Source organism: Rhinolophus ferrumequinum, chromosome 3, assembly GCF_004115265.2.
Source record: "Rhinolophus ferrumequinum isolate MPI-CBG mRhiFer1 chromosome 3, mRhiFer1_v1.p, whole genome shotgun sequence".
Lineage (NCBI taxonomy): Eukaryota > Metazoa > Chordata > Mammalia > Chiroptera > Rhinolophidae > Rhinolophus > Rhinolophus ferrumequinum.
Window position 1 is genome coordinate 81079672 of NC_046286.1, and position 21692 is coordinate 81101363.

A 21692-nucleotide genomic window follows, 5' to 3' on the forward strand; every position below is an offset into this window, starting at 1 on the left:
TCAGACTTCCAGCCTAGAGATGCTGTGAGACAAACAGTTTCTGTCATTGAAGTCACCTAGTTTGTGGTACTTTGTTATGGCAGCCCTAACAAACTAGCACAGCCTCTATTTCCCTATAAAAATCAAAAATAGTTTTTGGAAGCTTTTTCCACCTCTCATCCAAAGATAGATTAGATGTTCTGTAATTCTCCTCCATGAGTTAAGTGCCACAGATGTCTTCGACATCTTTTAATTCCTTAAGCTTGCTAAATCCATTAAACATATTCTCCAGTAAACCAATGTTTTCATTAATCTTTTCTTGTTGATCATAATAAAATTGATGTAAAAGGTATAAGTATTTCACAAATCAAGCTCTTCAACTTGTTATAGGATTTTAAAAAAGAGATTCACATCCAGTGTTATAAAAATGCCAAACTAATCATCAGAATAGAATCCAGTTTAGAGTTTATTGCTCAAATCTAGTTTCTACGAAGCCTAACCAAGCAAAAATGTCATTTCATTACCTGTTTTGGAGTACATTAATTCATTAAGGCATTTGTTTCTAATTCTTCCTCACTTTTATTTGTCGGAATGCCAGACAACACTACTGTACTTAGAAGCCGTGGAAATCATGCCAAGATTTTCTTTAAATTCTTACTTCCTCTCTTTATCAATTCCTTCTCTATTTAACCAAGTAATTATTAGGTTGGTGCAAAAATATTTGCGGTTTAAAAGGTTAAAAATAATTGCAAAAACAACAATTACATTTACACCACGGAATTGCACATGACATCTCCTCCCCCAACCCCAGGATTAAATTGTTTTGATTGACTCATTAAACCATATGATTGAGGGTTTATTATGTATAAGGCTCTCAGACAGAGCTGTGAACAAGGTAGGCAAGATCTCTGTTGTCAGGGAGTTTATATTCGAGGTTTCAGAGAAGCTATATGAGGCTGTAAAGGGAGTTCACTTTTAATGTCTTTACTTTCCCACTGTATGTCCACTGTTTTGCTACTAACCTTGATCCAATCTTTTTAACTATCCTGGATGCCATATACTCATGGTTTTCTTTCCCATAATTTTTTCTACATGGTAACCCAAATGAATACAGGTCCAGAAAGATTCTGGCTTCAAAGGAAATATGGTCAATTTTCAAGATCATTCTACGGAAAAGCTTATATTTGTGGCTAATAAACATTGAAAATACATATTCTTCTCTAATTAACTTTATATATTTTTTTTCTCCTCAGTCCTATAAAGACTTGAGTCTTAAAATGTTTCAACTGTTTTGGGAACGTTTTCAACTTGCTATTTCTAGAAACTAAAATCTTTGAGTGGTCAAGGTGTTCTATATTGGACAATTTCACTCTAACCGACTCAGGGATACCAAGATATTCCTGAAGCCACCGGGTTAGAAAAACATGAGTTCTCTGTTTTTTATGGAACATGAGTTTAGGGGTATTTTGCTTCAGACTTTTCTCTCTTTTGCCTTGATGTGAGATTATCCTCCAGAAACAGGAGAGAGAGAGAGAGAGAGAGAGGAGGAGGAGGAGGAGAAATAGAAGGAGGTGGAATAGGAGGAAAAGGGGGAGGAGGGGGAGGAAAAAGAGGAGGAGGAGAATAGAGGAAGAGAGAGAAGAAGAGAAAAGGGGAAGAACCACACACCCAGTTATTCCCCAACCAAATGGAATTTTGGGTGAATGCACTGACGTAGGAAGGGAAAATAGACCAAGGTGACCCCACTGCTATAAAAAATAGTTAAGTGGACTCTTCCCAGAAAAACGTCACAGCAAACTCTGGAAAGCAATTAAAGTAATATTTTGGCATCTTTCACTACCAAGGGGGAAGATTCTCCTACTGCCTTAGTTACAGCCTTGATTTTTATTTCCCTTTGTTTTAAATACTTATGAAATCATTATCGAATGCTAGGAAGAAATAGGTGTGAGAGTAAACAAACGCTGATAGTAATCCTTTTTCCAAATGCCAGAGTAGAAGGAAGACAAGACAATCCATAACGTGCTTTGCTGTGTGCTTCGTCCACTTCCCACCTCCTTCTCTGCTTGCTTCCTTCCACATCATCTTTACAATTTTCCAGCTTCACTGTGTCATCTGCCAGAGAAACCTGGGCACTTGCTGGTACACCTGCCCTTAGAACAAGGACCAGGTTAGGTCCCTGCAACTGCCCTTCATATTTCTGGGCCGGCGGGATGCACTGAAGCTAAGAGCCAAAGCAGTTTGCTTTCCCAGTGGGAAAGACTTGGATCTCCTAGAGGCTGCGCATATTCCTCCAGTTGAAATACTTTGGGGAAAGCTTTTGCATTGTGAACTTAACTTTCTTAAACCCCATGGAAGGGACAAAAGTCCTTATCCCATGGTGGGGAAGACCCAACAATTCCACACTCAGATAAGTTGATAAACTAGGAACTAAGGCTTTAGGTAACAGGCAGGAAATAGGATCCCACGTGTAAGTCTGGAGTCTTTTTATCTGCCAATGTTAAGAATGTTATTTTTACTATTTAATATTTTGGACTTTTAAAAAAAATTAACGTATGAATTTAAATATACCTCCACTTTAAAATATACCTCCACATTATTTCCACTATTGTACTATCTTTAGCTTGATCTACATTTCTAATTAAACTTTTCTATTGCTCCAGCTCCCATTACAATTCTTACCCTTATGCTTTTATAATCAGAAATGTTCAACAGGGGACATGCATTTCAATGGTTCCCCCTGCCCCATTTTAGATTTGCTTTATTTTACAGATCATAAAATACGGGTGAGCTCAGACTATTTCTTCCTCTAGTGTTATATATGGCTTCAACACTTCAGCACCACTTCTTCAAATAACAAACAAACAAACAAACAAACCCCAAACCCAGAAATTTCCAAGAAGTCTGCAGTACTTTACATTCAAAATATTTCCTAAGCACTGTAGCAGAGTGAGAGTGGAAGTATTGTAGGGTTTTTCTGAAGGCTGCTGGGGTGACAAAATATTTACTACATGAGAATGGCTTCTCACTTGCATTTGGGGTGCTAACGTGTAACCCACCAGCACAGACAAACCTACCCAGATAAACTCAGCCCCACTCCAGTACAGACTCTCTGAGACTTAGTGGTTAAGTGGAAAAAGCATCCTGAGTTCAAACTATTTTTTTTTTACACTCAGTGGCTGCTAAGAGCATGTTGAAAATGAGGAAAAACAACAATCAAAAAGATGTTTTTAGAATTCGAGGTGGGAAAATACATAATACAAGACTGTATAGTCCTGATGTCAGTGATTTGTACTAATATAAACTAGAAAGAGATTAATGAATCATTACTACATCTGTTTTATTTGGCCTAACAGGAAATTCATTATAGAAAAGAAGTTGTGATGTGGGCATTGGATCAGCAAACAAACTGAGGTCAAAGTTCCCTAAGTACCAGCCAGCTCTCAAGGGTCGCAACACTTGTTTGTGAACCAGATTTAAGTTATTTTTCAAAGTCTTCATTTACATATTATCCACATACAAACATAAAGAGAACTAAAATACATTACAGTCCTGAGATATTAATCTGTTTCAAAAAGGAAGATGGGGAGGAGGTGGACTAGCCAACGACTTGGGGGCAAGTTACTACAAGGATTCATTCATTCATACTTTCCTCATACTTGCATTTAACAAACGTGGTTTGACCAGTGGGGGACATGGTGAACAGGGTAGGGGGGTTCTGTGTCCTTAAGGACTCTTCAGCACAGCTCATGGCCCCAGTCACACTGCCCTGTAAATTAAGGCTGCTTACTCACCTATAGTTCCCACAGGTGTGCTGTGCTATTGGTGCATACACAGGAGGGACTCAAACAGCTCAGATTTTAGCTACTTCTAAAGAAAGCACAGCAGAAGCCATTGGAGTCTCCATCAAAGCAGAATGATCAAATATATCTTGGAGAAATGTGAGATAGGCCTCTGATTTGTTGGAAAGCATTCCTGTTGCCCTCAGGAGTCACTTGGGAAATGTATCTCTCCATAGCTATAGTCATCCCCCGAGCCCCCACACCCCGCACACACACCCAGTCCTTTCTGGATCATCTTCACGGTAGTTTCCAGTGGGGAGAGCCAACCCTGCAGCTGTGTTGGCATCATCGTAGTGCACTCCAGTGATGCAAATGTAACAACTGGTGGTGCTAAAGCTGACTGCCTGAGTTGGAATTCTGGCTACACCTCTTCCTAGCACTATGACCTTGGACCAGTTACTTAAGCTCTGTGACCTCAGTTTCCTTGGCTGTACGATGGGCATAATGGAGTGACTGTGAGGATTAGACTGGTAAAGTGCTTTGAACAGTGCCTGACCCTTGGTAAACACTCAGTAAATGCTAGAGCCCTCTGAAAAGACATCGAAGTTTTCACATAAAGAAAGGACTTTTGTTATCATTCCAATTCAGATACTTTAAGCAAATATAATAGAACAGTAAAGGGAAATAACTGTAAAGGGATGCTGTTCGTGGAAGAGTTGTGGAGATTAACCACTTCAGAGGAGCTTAATTTCATTTCTCAGCTCTGTTAGAATAAACGTCATAACCAGGCTGAAAACCTTTGCTTGGTTCCCCATCATTGTTAGAGAAAGGAGGAAGCTAGGGCAGTCATACCTTTTCACTTCTCCTCTGAGCACCCTGGATTGTTGAATATCAACAGGCATGAAGTACAGAGGTTATGAATATGGACTCTGGGGTCAGGATGTTTGATCCAAACCCTGCCACTAACTAGCTATGTGATTTAGGCCTAGGTCCTCCACCTCAGTTTCTTCATCTGTGAAATCTAGTATCTACCTTCAGTTTTTTATGTGTGAGAATTTAAATATATAATATATTTAAGCCACTTAGAACAGTGTCCAGGGATATTAGTTCGATATAGGTGATAGTTGTTATAAAAATTGTTGTTAGTAAACAATCATACAAGGCGTTGTTCACAAAATCATGAAATACTGAGTCAACTCAGAAGTGTCTTATCAAAGTTGTGGTCACTAGGCAATTAGCTCTATGAAGACAAGAACTGTATTTTGTTGCTACTGTACTAGTTAAAAAAAAAGAATGTATGAGACATGAAGCACTGGACTAGATTGAGAGCAGAATGAAGAGGAAAGCACATTAGATCTGGAAGTGAAAACGCTACGTGTGAGGGGTGGCTTAGCTCCATTCTAATTTGAGTAGACATGTAATTTCATCTTTAAAACAGAAAGGTCAATGAGAGAATTTCTAAGACTCAATCCAAATCCAAAATTCTATATGGCTAGATACTCTTTAAATTTTTACAAAAGGTACTGACATTATGACTGTTGAAGTCTTTTTTACCTACCTAGTGTAGTTCCAAAATGGGTTATCAAGTTGAAGATAATGGCATTTGTTTGTGTTTTCTGTTACAAAATACAAGAATCTGAATCATGAACAAATCTTTAAATCCATGAAAATAGATTATCTTGAGCACAACTGACTCTTGGATTGTGAGAATAAACTGGTAAGGACATTTCCCCATTCATCTTAAATGAAATTTTAGAGACTCTAAAAATAAAACATAATCCATAGGTATCTAATGCTAACTTATTAACACATAGAGAATGAAAGTAGAACTCTTCCAGAGTTTAGTTTGGCAATTCTCAACTAAATGAAAATAATCTGGTGTTTGAGCTTTTAAAGTCATGTGGGTGGAAAGCATAAGTCCAAAGGAGTTGAGGGAACCACCACCAGGACTGCTTTTCTTCAGACTGTGTTCCTAGAAGCTGGGTTCCCCCGAGCTGCCTCTGCCAGTGTCATTACTGAGGGCTAGAACGGAACTGCGAGAGGCCTGTTGGCCATCACAGTTCTAATAAATCGGGTAGTGGCATAAGGATTTTACATGGGAAAACAGATTCTGTTGTGGGGAAAAAGGGAGAGAAGGTGCTTTGAAGTAAACATCTGAATTAAAAATATGAGCTTTGGGTCAAACAAAGTTTAAATTTTAGCTCTGCTAATTTTTAGCTATGTGAGCTTGGACTGGTTGTTTACTGTCTCTAAGCCACACTTTGCACATTTAATAATTTTTGTTACTTCGGAGGATTACTGTGAGGATTAAATGAGATAATACATGCAAAGCACTTGGCCCATAATGTCCAAAACATAATAAGCACTCAATAAATAGATGGTGGTTATACTTTCCTAAATGAATGGCAGAGGCAGATGATCTATATTCTCTTTTGGCGAGCTTCTTACGCTCCTGTTGGAATGTCTCAGAGATATAGGAAGCACTATTGAAGCCTTCTTCATTCCAAACCTCAGTCTTCTTAGTAAGCCCTAAGAAACTATGGGTTTTTTCCTAAGATTTACTCATGGTTTCATGTGTGCACTGGACAAATGTTCTCTTTATACGACTGTCCATTTAGGTTAAAAATAAAATATGCATTAATGTGTGGAACTTCAACAATAGAATACAGGAAAAATGGATTATTCTTAAGATCATAAGATTTCCAGTATATGAATGTATATGTAAATGCATAGAAAAGGTCTGGAAAGTATGGACACCAACATGGTCTTAACAGTTACCTCTGGGGAAAGGAGGAAGATTGGGGAGGAAGATCAGCTATTTTCTTAATGTTTTACACATTTATTTACATATTAGTTGTGTAAATACAAACAAACAAACTCCCGCAAATAAACAAAAAAGCAAAACCCAAAACAAAGCCATGGTACAAACTGAAATGAACTTTCAGGACAGAGAACTTGAACCCTTAGACAAGAATCAAGGGATTTATCACTGGGGTTATCCATGACTTGACACAAAGTCATATTCTACTTAGTCTGCTGTCCTTGACGAGTAAAGCAGGAGGGGGTTTTTCTGATAGACCCAGGTTCAAAGCAGATGAAGCAGCCTGCCAGACAGCTTGATGTAAACTTCTTTTCTCTTGGCATTTACTCAGATAAGACATCAGTACCCTGGCTAGTTCTTTGCAAAATTCAAGGTCTACAGAGGCATCAACTGAAGGTTATTGGTAAATTATGCATTTAAACAAAAAGAAATCAGATGGTAAACTAGTGTATCTATTAGTACATTTCGATAGCAAAGAAAATAAGAGACAACTTAAAAAAAAATCTGCTTGACAGCTACTTGGTTGATTAAAGATATCTGACTGAGGAGTGTTAAATTATTACCACTCCTCTCACCAATACCACAAAATTAATTAATTAACTAATTAATTAATTAAAAGAGAGTAAAGAGTCTAAGTGTTGAAGTATGGGCTACGGCGGGTTTTAGTAGCAAAATATTTGTTTGCTGTTGGAACTTAGTTTTCACAAAAAGCCCTTTCCTTGGAAAGAAATATATTGGCTGCAGGGAAAACAGGAACAGTGTGGAGCTCTGAGAAGTTGCACTGACTTGCTTTGATTCAGCTTGCTGTCTCCACTAGAGAGGAACCTCGCCTGGCTCTTGGGCTCCAGGAGTACTAGCCAGGACAGGGTGGGTTTGCTTTGGTTTTAATGCTTAGGTTGTGGCCCCTGACGTAAGGGAAGATTTTGCTTTCCTGAGAACTCAGTCAAAGATGTGTAGGAGCTTACACTGGCCCTCTGGCTGGGCCTGACCTGCTGTTTCCAGCCCTGCCCTCCCAGCTTGCCTGTCCATTTAGTGCAGGGAGGTGGTCCAGCCCAGACTGTAATTCACTGTGTTCTGCTGGTGGGTTAATGAAGGGCTGCGTCAGGAGTGGCACAGAAAGAACCTGAATGAAGTAAGAATGAATGGAGAGAGCCATTTTGATGGAATTGCCCTAGGGTATTAAACAGGACCAGGCAGCTGGAGGCTGGAGGACACTTCTGTTGCTTAAGAAACTCTCCATAAGAGTGTCCGTCATCAGTCACTTCACAATTATTAATTTCTTGCCTCCCACTTGCGTATAAATTTGCAGATTTATGTAGACCATCAGTGTGACCATGACAATGAACTGACTTTATTATGAAACACACAAAACAAGAAAAACAATATGTGCTCATTTATAATCAATGTAACATCAATACTGTGAATGAAGGAGCAAGGGATTTAAGACATAAATGTATGCAGCAGCATAACCTCATTTTATCACTTGAATTCAGACGGCCCACTGCCCTCTCTAAAATAGAGAGACGGTCGTATGAAACAAAATTAAAGAGATTTGAAATAGAGGTTTTAAAACGCTGGATTCCATCATTTCTGTAAAAGGTCATTCCAGTCCTTGGCTATTTTTACCATGGATAGAGAGACTCAGCAAGTTATCGGCTGAATGGATTTGGGGAGCCAGGAGCTGCTGCATCTGACAAATGAAGATGATATCGCAGTGAGTAAATGTAAGGGGTGGAAAAAGTTGAAGCCTTCAAAGATAAAACAGAAAGCTACTGCATCACTCCCTGACTACAATTGCTAGCCATAACTGTACCCCGGCCAACTTGCTTTGAAACTGCCAGTAATCTTGAGGCTTTGATTGAGAAATTCCCATTCCCAACTCAAACCCTTCTTAAGGCAGCCCAGCCCAGCCCCCTCCTCCCAAAGCAACTCTTCCCAGGCTCCTCCACCTCCACATTTGCATCAAGGCAGGTATGTTTCCCAGCTGGACCACTGCCACCAGAAGCACAGCTTTGCTTCAGGGTTGGACAGCAAAACCTTGGGCTTACCTCAGGCAAGCAATCAAAAGCGTTTAAGAGAAGAGCAGAAAACAAAAGAAACAAAACCTGTCCTTACCCGCTTCTTAAAAAATTGGAAGGCTGAGCATTTCTTGACTGGGAATCCATTCATGTCTTTGTTTACCATTTTCCACAGTGGGAAGTTCACAGTTATAGATCCAGGGTGGCAGCCGCCCGGTTAGTGAATCTGGTTCCCGGTTTCCCTCCTGGAGACAGTTTAATAAAGACGGAGCGGGATGGAGAATCTAGCGGGGTGCAGGTCCTCACTCACACATTCTGCAGCAGCGGCTACTGCAGCAACCTCTCTCCACTTTCACTTGCCACGGGCAGTGGCTTTTCTCTTCCCATCACTGCTCCGAAACACAGGCATCACCGCTGTGGGACCCCAGGATGCATCGGATTCCGGCGAGATGCTGCTTCTGCCCAGCGAGAGAAGGTCCCCCAATGCGCCCCCGCCCCCACCAGCTACCTGGCTGTTCTGCGGAGGGTGCGGTGAGCTAGTGAGTCGCTCTGCTCCAGGTGATGCGCTTCTGGAGGCTGCTGGAGAGGAGAGCTGTTTTTGATTGTGCAAGTTCCAGTGGGAGCTGTAGTTAAGCAGCTGAGAGAAGGAACAAGAAATAGCAGAAGCCAGAGGGAGGGAGGGAGAGCTGTGCCAGAAAGGCAGAGGAAGAGCGAAAGCGATGCTGGAAGACGCAAGGATTCATGAATATCTGAGCAGCTGATGGAGAGAGGGCACCAGCTCAGGAAGCACTGAAAAGCAGTTGACTCCCCAGGGGAGGGCAACTTTAATAGCTTTTCTCTTTTCTTTTTGTGGTAAGGACCATTTTTAAATCTGTCTCAAACAAAATGCAGACCGTTTTTATTTTATGCTCATTGAAATTCTTTTGACACGTATTTCTGAACAAAAGCCTCTCGATGGAAATTTAATCAAATTTATTCCTGATCTGTCCAAATGTGGAGAAAAATGAAAGAAAGTGCAAGCATAGGCACGACAATGGATGATCTGTCACTATGCAGAACCTCTTCTAGCATTCTCTTCCTACTTGTCATAACACAGTAGCAACAGTGAAGGTAATTGTGTCTTTTTCAGTAAAGAAGCCTGTTGAAAAAGAACACAATAGACATATATGAATTGTTTTATGAAGAAACACAAACAGCATTACCAAAAGGTATTATGAATTCATTTAATGGAGAGGGAGGACTGGTGAATAAGATAGTAAAGCATTCTTAACCAAGCGAAAATCTACCTCCTAAATCCTTACTCATGTTATCTTTGTACATTAAATTCAATTTAAAAAGCCATTTAATTTTTGTGTGGTCTATTTTTTCCACCTTTACTCTTTAATGCTGATATTTTATGGAGACTTAAAAATGAGAGTTGATAGATAAATGAAGAGAGCAAAGAAGAGAGGCATCTGATCAGGCAGTGCTACAACATCAGTGTGTGGCTTTCTGCCAGTCACCTGACCACAGGATGCCTCTCAGAGGGTGCCTCATCCATGAAATGGAGGCAACCATTCATTCATTCATTCATTCATTCATTCATTCATTCATTCACTTCTTTCCTGTGTCATTCCATTTATCCATCAAATCAAATCTAAATATAGCAAGTGTCCCCAGGAGGTAGAGCCTTTTCAGTCATCATAAGGGGATATAATCGATAAATGAGGAAAAGGCACGATGCCCACTTGATAAAACCAAAGACCAGCTCATTAAAAACAAGATACCTAACATTGTTAAAATATTGATATGATATTCTCTGGTAGGAAGAGAAACATATGTTAACTAGGGACGGGATGCATTAATTTCATTGAATTGGAATATAAATCTCTATAGTTGGACCAGGTTTTTTGGAAAAAATACAAAACAATGAACTCTTATGTGCTAAATACTTTGAGGATTCCAAAAGAAATACAGCCAAATGATGGTAGCATGACTGAGGGAAAATAAACTATTCGTTTTGGAGAGATATGTTGTCCAAGATTCAAGGATACATTATTTAATCTGCAACATTGATAAGTTTTGTAGCATTTCTAAAAAGTTCATTTGAAATTCTGGTAATTAAAAAGAGAATTTTTGAGGATAAAAAAAATGTTCTCTGTCATGATTATGATGGTGGTTATATAACTATGCATTTGTCAAAACCCATCAAACTTTATACCTGAAAGAGAAAAATTTTGCTGTATGTAAATCATAGTTCAATAGACCCAATTTCAAAAAACAAAAATCATGACCATTCAAATTCTTCCCTGTTTCTCATTTTGCCTCTCCCCAAGAAGTATTTTAACAGGTATTTATTGAGTTTGAGTGATATGTTCTCTAAGGAGGGCTTCTCTAAGCATCTGGTAGGCAGGAGTGCTAGGGGCTTTGTCCTGATTCCTCACTGGCCCAGCATGCATACTGGTTTTAAGCACTGTATGTATATTTGGGGTGAAGAGAGGATGGCTAATAGAAACTATGAGGGAGGAGCTGAAGATAGTTAAATACTGTCCTTCCTCCCTACTATGCTACCCCTTGGAGATGCTGCCATTGTCACTAGTCTATGCTAGGTCCTATGGAAGTTCCTATGAATACAAACATCAATAGTTTCTGTCACTAAGGAAATCAAAAACTAGTGGAGAAAAACTATATAACTATATAACTACATATATATATTAGTCTGGTGCAAAAGTAATTGCAGTTTTTGCAATGATTTTTAACCTTTTAAACTGCAATTACTTTTGCACCAACCTAATATATATATTATAACATATAATATATATTATTACTTTATATATTATATATAATATTATATATGTAATATAATATTATATACATATTATATATAATATATACTGAGGGTGCCAAAAAAATGTATACACATGACTTGTGTTCATCTTTTGTTATCAGAATATATTGAGTGTTACAATTTTAATACAGTTTTTTCCTTTTTTAAAATGTGTATACATTTTTTTGGCACCCTCTATATATTACATATAATATATAAACATTACCTCACCTTGGTTTAGTGGGGTGGCAGGTGGCTTACAGTGAGTGGGGAAGGCCCAGGAAGTTTTCCTCAAAGGGATAATATTAGTGCAGAGCGTAAAAGAAGGAGTGGAGGTCAGCTAGATGAAGGAGGGAGAAGCATAGAGCAGAGGTTCTGATCAGATCAGGTAGCCTATTATTTTGGACTATATTTTGGTCATTGTAATACTAGAGAAAGGTGTAAGTACATTTTGTTGGCCACTCAGGGAAAAGAAGACATCTCTCATCTCTTACCTCTATTTTCATAAATAAAACTGTCTGCAGATAGGCCCAGAATGACTGCTATTTACTAAATGTCTCCTTTGCCAGGTTTGTTAACACAAAAGAGCACAGACTACTGCTTATGATAAAAGAGAAAATAACCCCTGGACTCTGACAACATCCTGTTTGCATTAAACTTGTTTTAATTTAATTAATTTATCGACTTACCTCCTTTTCTCATTAAACATCTTCATTTTTGTAGCCCCAGCAAACAGTGGACTGACCAGGCTATGCTAGACAATCGATGAATGGTTTTCAAATGAATTAAACAAAAAACTATGTAGCGCTAACATCAATGACCCTGGCACCAGACCATTTGTAGGAATCATTAAATACCTGTGAGATTCTTAAACTATTAAGTAAACTCTCATCATAAACAATTTGCTGAGCTCTAGTAAGAGCAACTGAGCCTCAATCCTCACTATTTCTGCTTTAAGCCTCAAGGACATGGCTACCCTGGGATGGATGACACATCTTTTTTTATGGAAAAATCTAATGTTAAAAAGAATCCCTTGAACCTCTATTTGCTTTTTTTTTGGTAGTAGTATATTCACTTTTCCTCCCAACGATATTGTTTAAACTATAACACAAAGAAAAAAAAAGTAAAGGAGCTAAATAGGAGTAACTACCATTATATATATGAAGTAGATAGAGTGCTAAGTTAATTTGGAAGATACGGTTACTAACCTCTCTTCTCTAATTGTGTGACATTGAACGAGTCCCTTCAGATCCCTGAGATTCAGTTTTTTCATCTGTAAAATAATAATAATAAAATGCATTCCATCTACCTCCTAAAATAATTGTCATTATCAAATGATATGAGAAAGGGTCTTGTGAAACAATAAATAACTACATTTTGGTTTTACTAAAGCAAGAGACATACAGTGCTGTAATACTTTTTTAGAAAGTTTATCTTTCTGTAGACTAAAGTGTTTTTGTGTGATACGACTAGCTGTTGAATGGAATGCAATTTTTTTTTTCTATAGCAACCTAGAAAACACAAAAGATAATAAACAATAAAATATCTGTCTAGTGACAAATGTCCCTAAGGAGAAAGGGACACAAATAGACCACATCATGAGAAATGTTTTGCATTCTTCTTTGGTGAGGATGACTTGATCATATGCTTAAAAATCCAGCCACAATGGGAGTGATGCATGGAATTAGGAATTAGGAAAGCCCATTGGGGATTCTGGGTTTGTTTTTACACATGCCAAAGAAGCCACTCACCCCTCTTTAAATTAGAATCCTTTGGTTTAACCAAATTAGATTTCTTTTCCTTTAATGCATATGTATATCAAAAACAAAGTTATGAAAGAAAAACCAAACCTAAACTATCAGTTCGTTATATTTTTTCTTTGAAAGAAAGAATTGTATACAAATAAAAAGATTCAATAGCAGATGGATTCATGGTATTTTTCAGGAAAGATGCAAGCAGCAATGACTTGTCCTCCCTTTTGCAGCTGAGACTAAAGGCTGCATAATTGGAATTTATTTCTATTATCACTATGCAATTTATAAATATACAACTTCCTTATAGAGTCAATATTTATCAACTGTCTTCGTCTAATTGACAACAGGTCAAAAAGTATTTCCAGTGTTAACTGCTTTGACACTATTTATTGAATGTCAAGCATGTGCTAGTCATTATACTTACAAGAAAAAGAACAAACCAATATAAAGACCTGCATCTGTTTTGGTAAATTCGATCTAATAATAGTATTTAATTCATATTTAAGGCATTCAACTTTATTCCAGGGGTATGGTTTTAGCAAGATCACCAAATAAACTGCACTTATTTATCTCTATTACCTGAAACATTTAAGTAGAATTGCAAAATGTATTCCCTCGGTTCAAGAGAAGCTCTAGCAGCCGATTAAAAATCCACGCTGCCTCCCTATATCTCTGTGTTACTTGCTTTTTCCAGGTCGGCTCACCCACGCTGGCCACCCCCACCCCCCTCCCCTCAGTGCCCCCACACCTTTCTTTCTTTATTTTTCCTCTCCTTAGTTCTATAGAATAAAATGGTACAGACATATTTATGACATAGCCTCTTCTGATACAAACGCATAAAGAAATCCTTTCTTGTGGCTATGTGACAATATGTAGCCTAAGGGGACAAATCAATTTGTTAGTAATTGCTCATTTGAATATTAGTGATAATTCATTCAACATAAAAAGTGAACATTATAGCTCTTCCAGATTGCACATGTATGCATTTATTTCCATTCCCTTGTTTAAATCATACAAAGGATTTAGAATCTGCAAAGATTGTTTAAAGAAAATATATTTTTTTATGCTCCCTTTTGACCTGACCGTCCTTATTATAGGGATCTCTTGTCTCCTCAAGTCAGAATGTTTTCAGTGTTGTAGCAAGACTTTGTCATTGTGTAAACCTACTTACTGGAGACCTGGCAAACATACGAATACACACTTCCACACACAAACACACACGCATACACGATCAGTGAGAATGAGGAAAGCAGGTCAGCAGAGCATTGTACAAAGGCCATTATTATCCATGAATCAGATTGCTTTCTGAATGACTTTGAGAAATGAAGGAGGAACTCTAAATGGTAATGAATTGTATGACCTTTTTGTAAGATGCATTTTTTTATATGTATATATTTTTAGTGATTCTTCTCTTCTTCTTTTTCTTCTTGCTTTTTCTGTTTTTTTTTCAACATTCAACCTTTCAGGTCAGGTTCAATATAATTCCTTAACTGAGACCAGAGATCACATTTTCAACTTGACTTATCCAAACGATGAGCATTAGCTACCTCTCTATGAACAGCACGAAGGGTCAATGGAGTGGAAGGTTGCTCCCATTGGCATCTCCTTCACGTGTACGTGAAGGAACAAGCTATTGTGATTGGTATTGATTGAGCAAACGTTAGAGGGAAATTAGTAGCCCATACCAGAGTCCTGTTTTCTCTAGTCTATAAGCATGATCTTTGGCTTTATCTGTATGTGCACCATGAAATGAAAAGCTGAGTCAGTGTCTCAGATATTTCAAATCCGCTGAGGTTTACAGAGAAGGGAGAGTGAGCGGGGTAGATATGCCCAGAGGCGGGAGCAGCCCCAGCATAGAGACAAAGAACCACCCAGGAGAGTCACATTTTAGAACTGTACACAATACCATGCCTTAAGATTAATTGATCCCTGAACATGATTGGTTTAAATTTGAAACTCATAAAGTTTACCCGGGCTTAATTTACCTGTTTTATAAATTATGCTTATTTAAATTGAACACAATTTCATCTCCTCTGGCTTATTTTATTTTTAAGGGTAATCTACCCTGAATATAGTGTCAACTCAAAATTATTGCAGTGGCAATAATAAGCATTGAAAATAATGGGTTCGTCCCTGAAGTTAATATGGTTTAGTAGAATTAGCATAACTTTGCTATAGATGGATTTGAATCTTGCCTTTATCATTTACTAGTGATGTGACCTTGAGTAAGCTAAAATAGACATAATACTACCTATCTAATTGATTTGTTGTGAGAATTAAAGCATATTTAATATGCACATGTACATATATCTACATCTATTTATATATTTAATTTATGTCTATATGTGGCAGTTTTAAAATATGGCTGTAAATTCTTCAGTTCTCCTCTTATTGACAAATGGGGTTTATGGCCCCTCTGTTTGAATCTGGGTGGGGCTTATGACTGCTTCAACCAACATAGGACAGTGGAAGTGATGCTATGTGACTTCCGAAGCTAGGTCATAAAAAGACAAGTTGCTTCTGCTTTATTCACTGAAAAGGTCTCACGTGGAGCTCTAAGCCAGCATGTAAGAAGTCTGACTGTCAGGAGACTGCCATGGTGTGAGGAAGCCTAAGCTACATGAGGAGACCAGGAGCAGGCGCTCTGCTTGGCAGTCTTCACTGAGCCTAGCCTTCGTGTCATCCCAGCTTGGGGACCGGATGTATGAGTGGAAAAGCCTTCAGATCATTCCAGTCCCAAAGTGTTTGAGTCATCTCAGCTGTTTGAAGTCCCAGCCGAGGTCCCAGACTTCATGCAGCAGAGACAGATTCTGTGAGCATAGTAAATTGTGTTGTTTCATGTAAATAAGTTTCAAGTAGTTTGTGATGCAGCAATAGATATATGTTGCATCCCTACCCTTCCCTCTGGGAACATGTTTCATGCTCTGTAAATGAGAACACAAGGAGATCTTTAATGCCCAAAGAAATGTTCAATTAGAATGGTTAACAATTTATATGGGAAATGTTCAAACAGACATCAATGATTGGTGAGGAAGTTGAAGAATGTTTCTCTCTTTTAGGGAACATTATCTTTGAATTTTGTGTATTGTTATTATCCTAGCTCAGGCTGCTGAAACAAAATATTATAGACTGTGTGGCTTAAACAACAGAAAATTTGTTACCACACAGTTCTGGAGGCTAGAAGCACAAGATCAAGTTGCCAGCATAGTCAGTTTCTGGTAAGATCTCTTATCTTGGCTTTTAGATGGCTGCTATCTTACTGTGTCCTCACATGGCAGGAAGAAGAGAGAGAGAGAGAGAGAGAGAGAGAGAGAGAGAAAGAGAGGGAGAGAGAGAGAAAGAGAGAGAGAGAGAGAGAGAGAACAAACGCTCTCGTGTCTCTTCTTACAAGGGCACTAATCCCATCATAAGGGCCCCACCCTCATGAACTTATCTAAACTTAATTTTCTCCCAAACGCCCCATCTCTAAACACTATCACACTGTGGGTTAGGTCTTCAACATATTTATTTGGGGAACATATAATTCAGTCCATAGCAATTATTTCGTGATGTGAAAATATTTTTGGTACTGGTACACTTGCAATTTCCATGTCAATTCATAAAAAAGAATGTTATTATATTGTTTATTTAGTAAGTAATAGGTAGGGAAAGTTTTCAGAATGCATGTCAATCCATGTGACGACAGGTTGATATAATTTCTATACAAAAAGCTCCTACAAATTTGTAAGAAAAAGACTAATAATGTAATAGAAAAGGTGGTTAGGATATAAAGAGCCAATCAGTAAAGGCATAATGCAAAATAACAAAAACATATGCAAATAAACATATGTAAAGATGCTAAAATTTCTGGTAGTTGGGAAAATAAAATTTTAAATGACAAGATAACTATTTTTCATTTATCAGACTAGAAAATATTAAAAAAAGAAGTTATGTGTTCAAAGCAAGCAAGACTCTGGGGAAATAAGTACTCCCATATAGTTGGGGGAGTCTGTTTTAAAAAATAATTTAGCAATATTTTTACAGAATTTAAATGTGTTTATCCACTGACCTGGTAATTTTACTTCTCAGAATAAACTCTTTGAAAATATATACAACAGTGTGCAAGACTCTATTTATAGGGATACTTGTTACAAGACTGGTTGTAATAGTTAAGACTTTGAAGAAATAGAGACATAATTAAATGTCTTATACAACTATAAGACATTATAGTTAATAATAACTAAAGAATATATAGTTATATATTATATATAGTTAAGAATATATAGTTATATATTATAGACTAAAGAATATATAGTTATATATTATATATAGTTATAGTTATATAATAACTAAAGAATATTATGCAGCTATTAAAAAGTATGAATTTTAAAACTTGTATAGTATATCGTCAAATTAAAAAATTGTAATTCCAGGTTTTATAAAGTAAAAACAACTTATTTTTATATGAGCATAGAGAAAGGAATGGATAATTAAAAGTTGAAATTAGTTAGTTCAGGAGATGGATGGGGGAGACAATTAACTTTCTCTTTACAAACTTCTACAATGTTGTATTTATTACAGCAAGCACTTATTACAGTACAGTTGAAAAACATTTAAAATTCTATGGCTTACCAAGTGTGCCCAGATCATCTCATTTTTACTAGATACTTTACTTCCTTCCTTTGAAAGCTTCCATCCATTGATCTATATACTTCATAGAGTTCAGGTCCTGTACTTGGTGCTAGTACATTTACAAAAAATAGTGTTTGACCACACACAGTACCTAGAATTGTAGAATGTGACATAGAGGTGCAAGGGATCTTAGAGATCTTCTAATCCAGCTTCATTCTATAGATGATGAAATTGAGGCCCAGGGAGAGACTGACTTGCCCAAAATTATATCATAGGTAATGACATTCCAATTCTAGATCTAGCGAATCACAGGTATAGATGAAATCTATAAAAAATAAATAGAATAGTACAATGAAATCGCAATAGTAATAATAAGATAGCAAGTATGTTGACAATCCAATTATTCCTTAGGCACTGGATTCAAAACTAGGTATCTGTTACATTTCTTTAGGCTTTGACTCATTTTCTTTAGACTAAGCCCTTGGCTATCAATGCTGATTTTTATAACGCCTATGTAACAAAATTTGTATGAGGAGTTGTAGTTACTCATTTCGGTGATTATTATTTTTCCCCCACTACTGATTACAAAATCAGTTAAACAGGGTATATGTAACCTTCTTAATCAAAAGAGATAAACTCATCTGACCAGGAATTTGATTGAATTTGTGTCATAAAATTTTCATGAAAGTTTCCATCAGTTCCTAAAATAATGAGATCTGTAAGGAGTTGAAGGAAAAGTTTAGAAGCTTCCAGATGGATTAGGAAATAATTTTTTTTTAGTTAAAAATATAATAACATTCTGAAGAGAAGCTGGCTACTTCAGAAAGTTATGTGCAACTAAAAACCAATTGAACTGTGAAAATTTAGACATTGTAAATGGTTAAACACATTTTAGTGAATGTGTTTCTCATTTGATTTGGCTTTTCCTTGCACACTATCTTGCTGTTGAAGTTCACACTTGACATTTGGAGGGGAGCTGTTGAACAGGATGGGGGAAGACCAATATATTCTAAAATTCTCCTGTTTATTTTTTTGTAATTTAAAATACTTGTTCCTTATCTAGCCTATCATTTTATATTTCTATTTTTAATTTTTAATGTAGGGTTTTACTAGACTTCTGCTTAGAATTCCTTCTCGGCATTGGCTGAACAGAATAATACCAATATTTTAGCTTTTCTGGAGGGCCTTAAAATGTACTTAAAGTGGAATGCTCTCATTTTTACCCAGTATGTGCTATTTTTATAATGAAATGGACCATTGCAAGGCTTTAAAATGTAATATACATTTATGCTTTATTGCAAGATATTCTAGATCGTGCACAAACATGAAATCTTAAAGAAAAAGAAAGGATCTAAAATAAAACTTTTCCTCTCTTTGTAAGGGTCTATGTGCTGAGATGTATTTGTTTAGTCTACTAGGTATATATCACCACTGTTTGGATGAGGAAGGAGAGACAAGCTAAATAAGAGACATGAATTTCACCTCTTCATCTCAAGGATTCAATATGCATGTTTAAATCAATACCAGAATAATGAAACAGCAGGTTACTGCTCTAGAGGCAGTGTGACCTAATGGCTAAGAGTAGTTATGCCTAAGTTTGACTGTATCCACCACTTAGCTATGTGACTTGGGACACATTATTTAAGCCTTCCAAGATTGTTTCCCATCTTTAAAGAAGTGATAATAGCTGTACCTGTGTTTTTGAGTTCACAGAGTTATGAAAATATATAGTATATGTAAGTTGCTTGACAGGGTGCACGGCACACTGCAGGAAATCAGTAAGAGTTGGCTATTCTTAGTATTGGTACCTGAAAACATTTATGGAGAAGGTTCTCATTGAAACCAGTGGCTATGAAAGAGCACACAGTGTGTGGAAGGCAGGAATGCTTTGGGATGTCTGCTGGGTTCTAGATAATATTTTCATAGGGCAGTGGACCTAAATTTCAGAGGGGTCTGATAGTATTGACCCAAAATAGCCACCTGCAAGTAGGAATTTTCTTGAAGTCTTATGTTTTATCTTTTGAAAAATTCATGCACATTTTGTGTTATATTTCATAGTATATGCTGGTAGGTGTTAATGTAAGAGTCATGTGCCTCCTTTTCTCTGGCTTCCAAGTCCTCAAGTACAATTTCTGCTCCTGGGAGCTGAGACCTACTTATTCTGTGGCTTCTGACACTCTGTCCTCTATGCCAGATAGAGAAACACAAAGGGAAGATGAGAAAGGAGTCACATGCAGCCTGGAGCCAAGAGTTTAAGTTGAGTCTGAGGAGAACTTAAAAAAGGATGCTGAGTAAAGTATTCTAATAGCATCTACAACAGTAGGTACTGTATCGTGAGTGTTTTTTAATGGCTAGACACTGGGTGAAGCACTTGATAAACAACTCCTTAACAATTCACAATATCTCTGAGCACAAGCTATTATTACCTGCATTTTCAGAGGAGAAATTACATTGAAAAGATGGGAGTCCAGAGGCAATGACACCATTTAGTAGGATGTGAATTGGTCCAATTCTGACACCGTAGTTTGGTCTAAGAGGGTAGCAATACAAAGTTTAAAAAGCACATGCTTTATTATTTTACTCAACAAACATGTTGAATGTCTGCTATGTACCTCATAATGGTGGATAGGATACTGTCCTTGCTTTAAAGGTAGACAGGAAGGTGTGCTGGCAGTTTCAGGGCTGTGTGATGAGTGTTAAGGTGTTCGCAAGCACAGGGTGTCTGGGAGCCCATAGGCAGCAAAACCAGCCCAACGCTGGGGATCCAGAGTGCCTTTCATAGACGTGGGGAGATGTTTGGAAGAATAGAATTTTTAACTGAGTGGATGCAGGGCATGGATGCACACTGTGGTTGGTAAAAGCGAAGACTCTGGAGTCAGACTACTTGGGTCCAATTCCTTACTCTGCCGCCTACGAGCAATGTGATCTCGGGCAAGTTACTTAACATTCAACCCTTAGTTTCCTCATCTGAAAACGGAGATAAACATTGTACCTCCCTCATAGTGTTGTTGTGTAGAGTGCTATGCGTTAATATATGAATTTTGAAATAGTGCCTGACCCATAATAAATTCTATGCAATTATTTGCTTGTTGCTATGGAAAGTGAAAGGAGAGGAAACTTACCAGTACAAATATGCAAGGAGCCGATGTCACAAGCCTATTGATAAATTAATTGATATTTTGAGGTTCCTCTCACTATTACAGATTTCCCATTGTCCTCCCCAGTGAATGTTTCGGCCAGGTCAAAGACTGAAGACTGATTAAGGACCAAGGGGGCAAAGGAAGTGAGGGAGACAGTCCGGCACTGCCAGGATCTGAGTCGAATAGGGCCCTCTGAAAAGGGCCGCTGCTACTCAGCTCCAACCAATTATTGCCACATGGAAATGTCAGTCCAGTGATGCCAGCACTTCTGACATTTTAGAGAAGCTGCAAAACCAAAACTCTCTATGAGACTAAAAAAATAAATAAATAAAATAAAATTTAAAAAGTCTGTAGGCTTGATCTAGCTTTTTGAGTCCCCTTCTAAGTTCTTGTTGCCTCAAGGAATATATAATGAATTTTTCTTTCAAATTCTCCACAGCAAAGAGAGAGGAAGAAAGTGGCTGCTGGGCTCTAAGGAGCCAATTTCAAATAGGTTGTGGTTTTCTCAAGTCTGGGCCCCTGGACTGTGCAAGCTGGGAAGCTTTGCCATAAACTGTAGCCTGGGGTGGGGTGGGACCTAGACCTGGAACCCTCCTTCTGTGTGTGTGTGTGTGTGTGTGTGTGTGTGTGTGTGTGTGTGTGTAGCTGGTTACTGAATGCCCCACAGATGGTGACATGTATTACACTTAAGTTCCAGGGAATAATTCATATCAGTTACACATGTCAATGACTAGTTTTAGTAGCATTCAGGCTCCTAGTATTTCATCCTGGAACACATTCTACA

General features: G+C 37.7%; 1 protein-coding gene across 1 annotated transcript in view; it reads right to left on the bottom strand.

The window, feature by feature from the left end:
• SGK1 (serum/glucocorticoid regulated kinase 1) overlaps positions 1–9343 on the bottom strand; it is a 103337-nt gene extending 93994 nt beyond the window's left edge. Inside the window, exon 1 of the mRNA XM_033100569.1 lies at positions 8695–9343. Coding sequence (XP_032956460.1) covers positions 8695–8763 — 69 coding nt within the window. The 5' untranslated portion in view covers positions 8764–9343. The remainder of the gene's footprint in view (positions 1–8694) is intronic.
• Positions 9344–21692: the final 12349 nt, after the last annotated feature.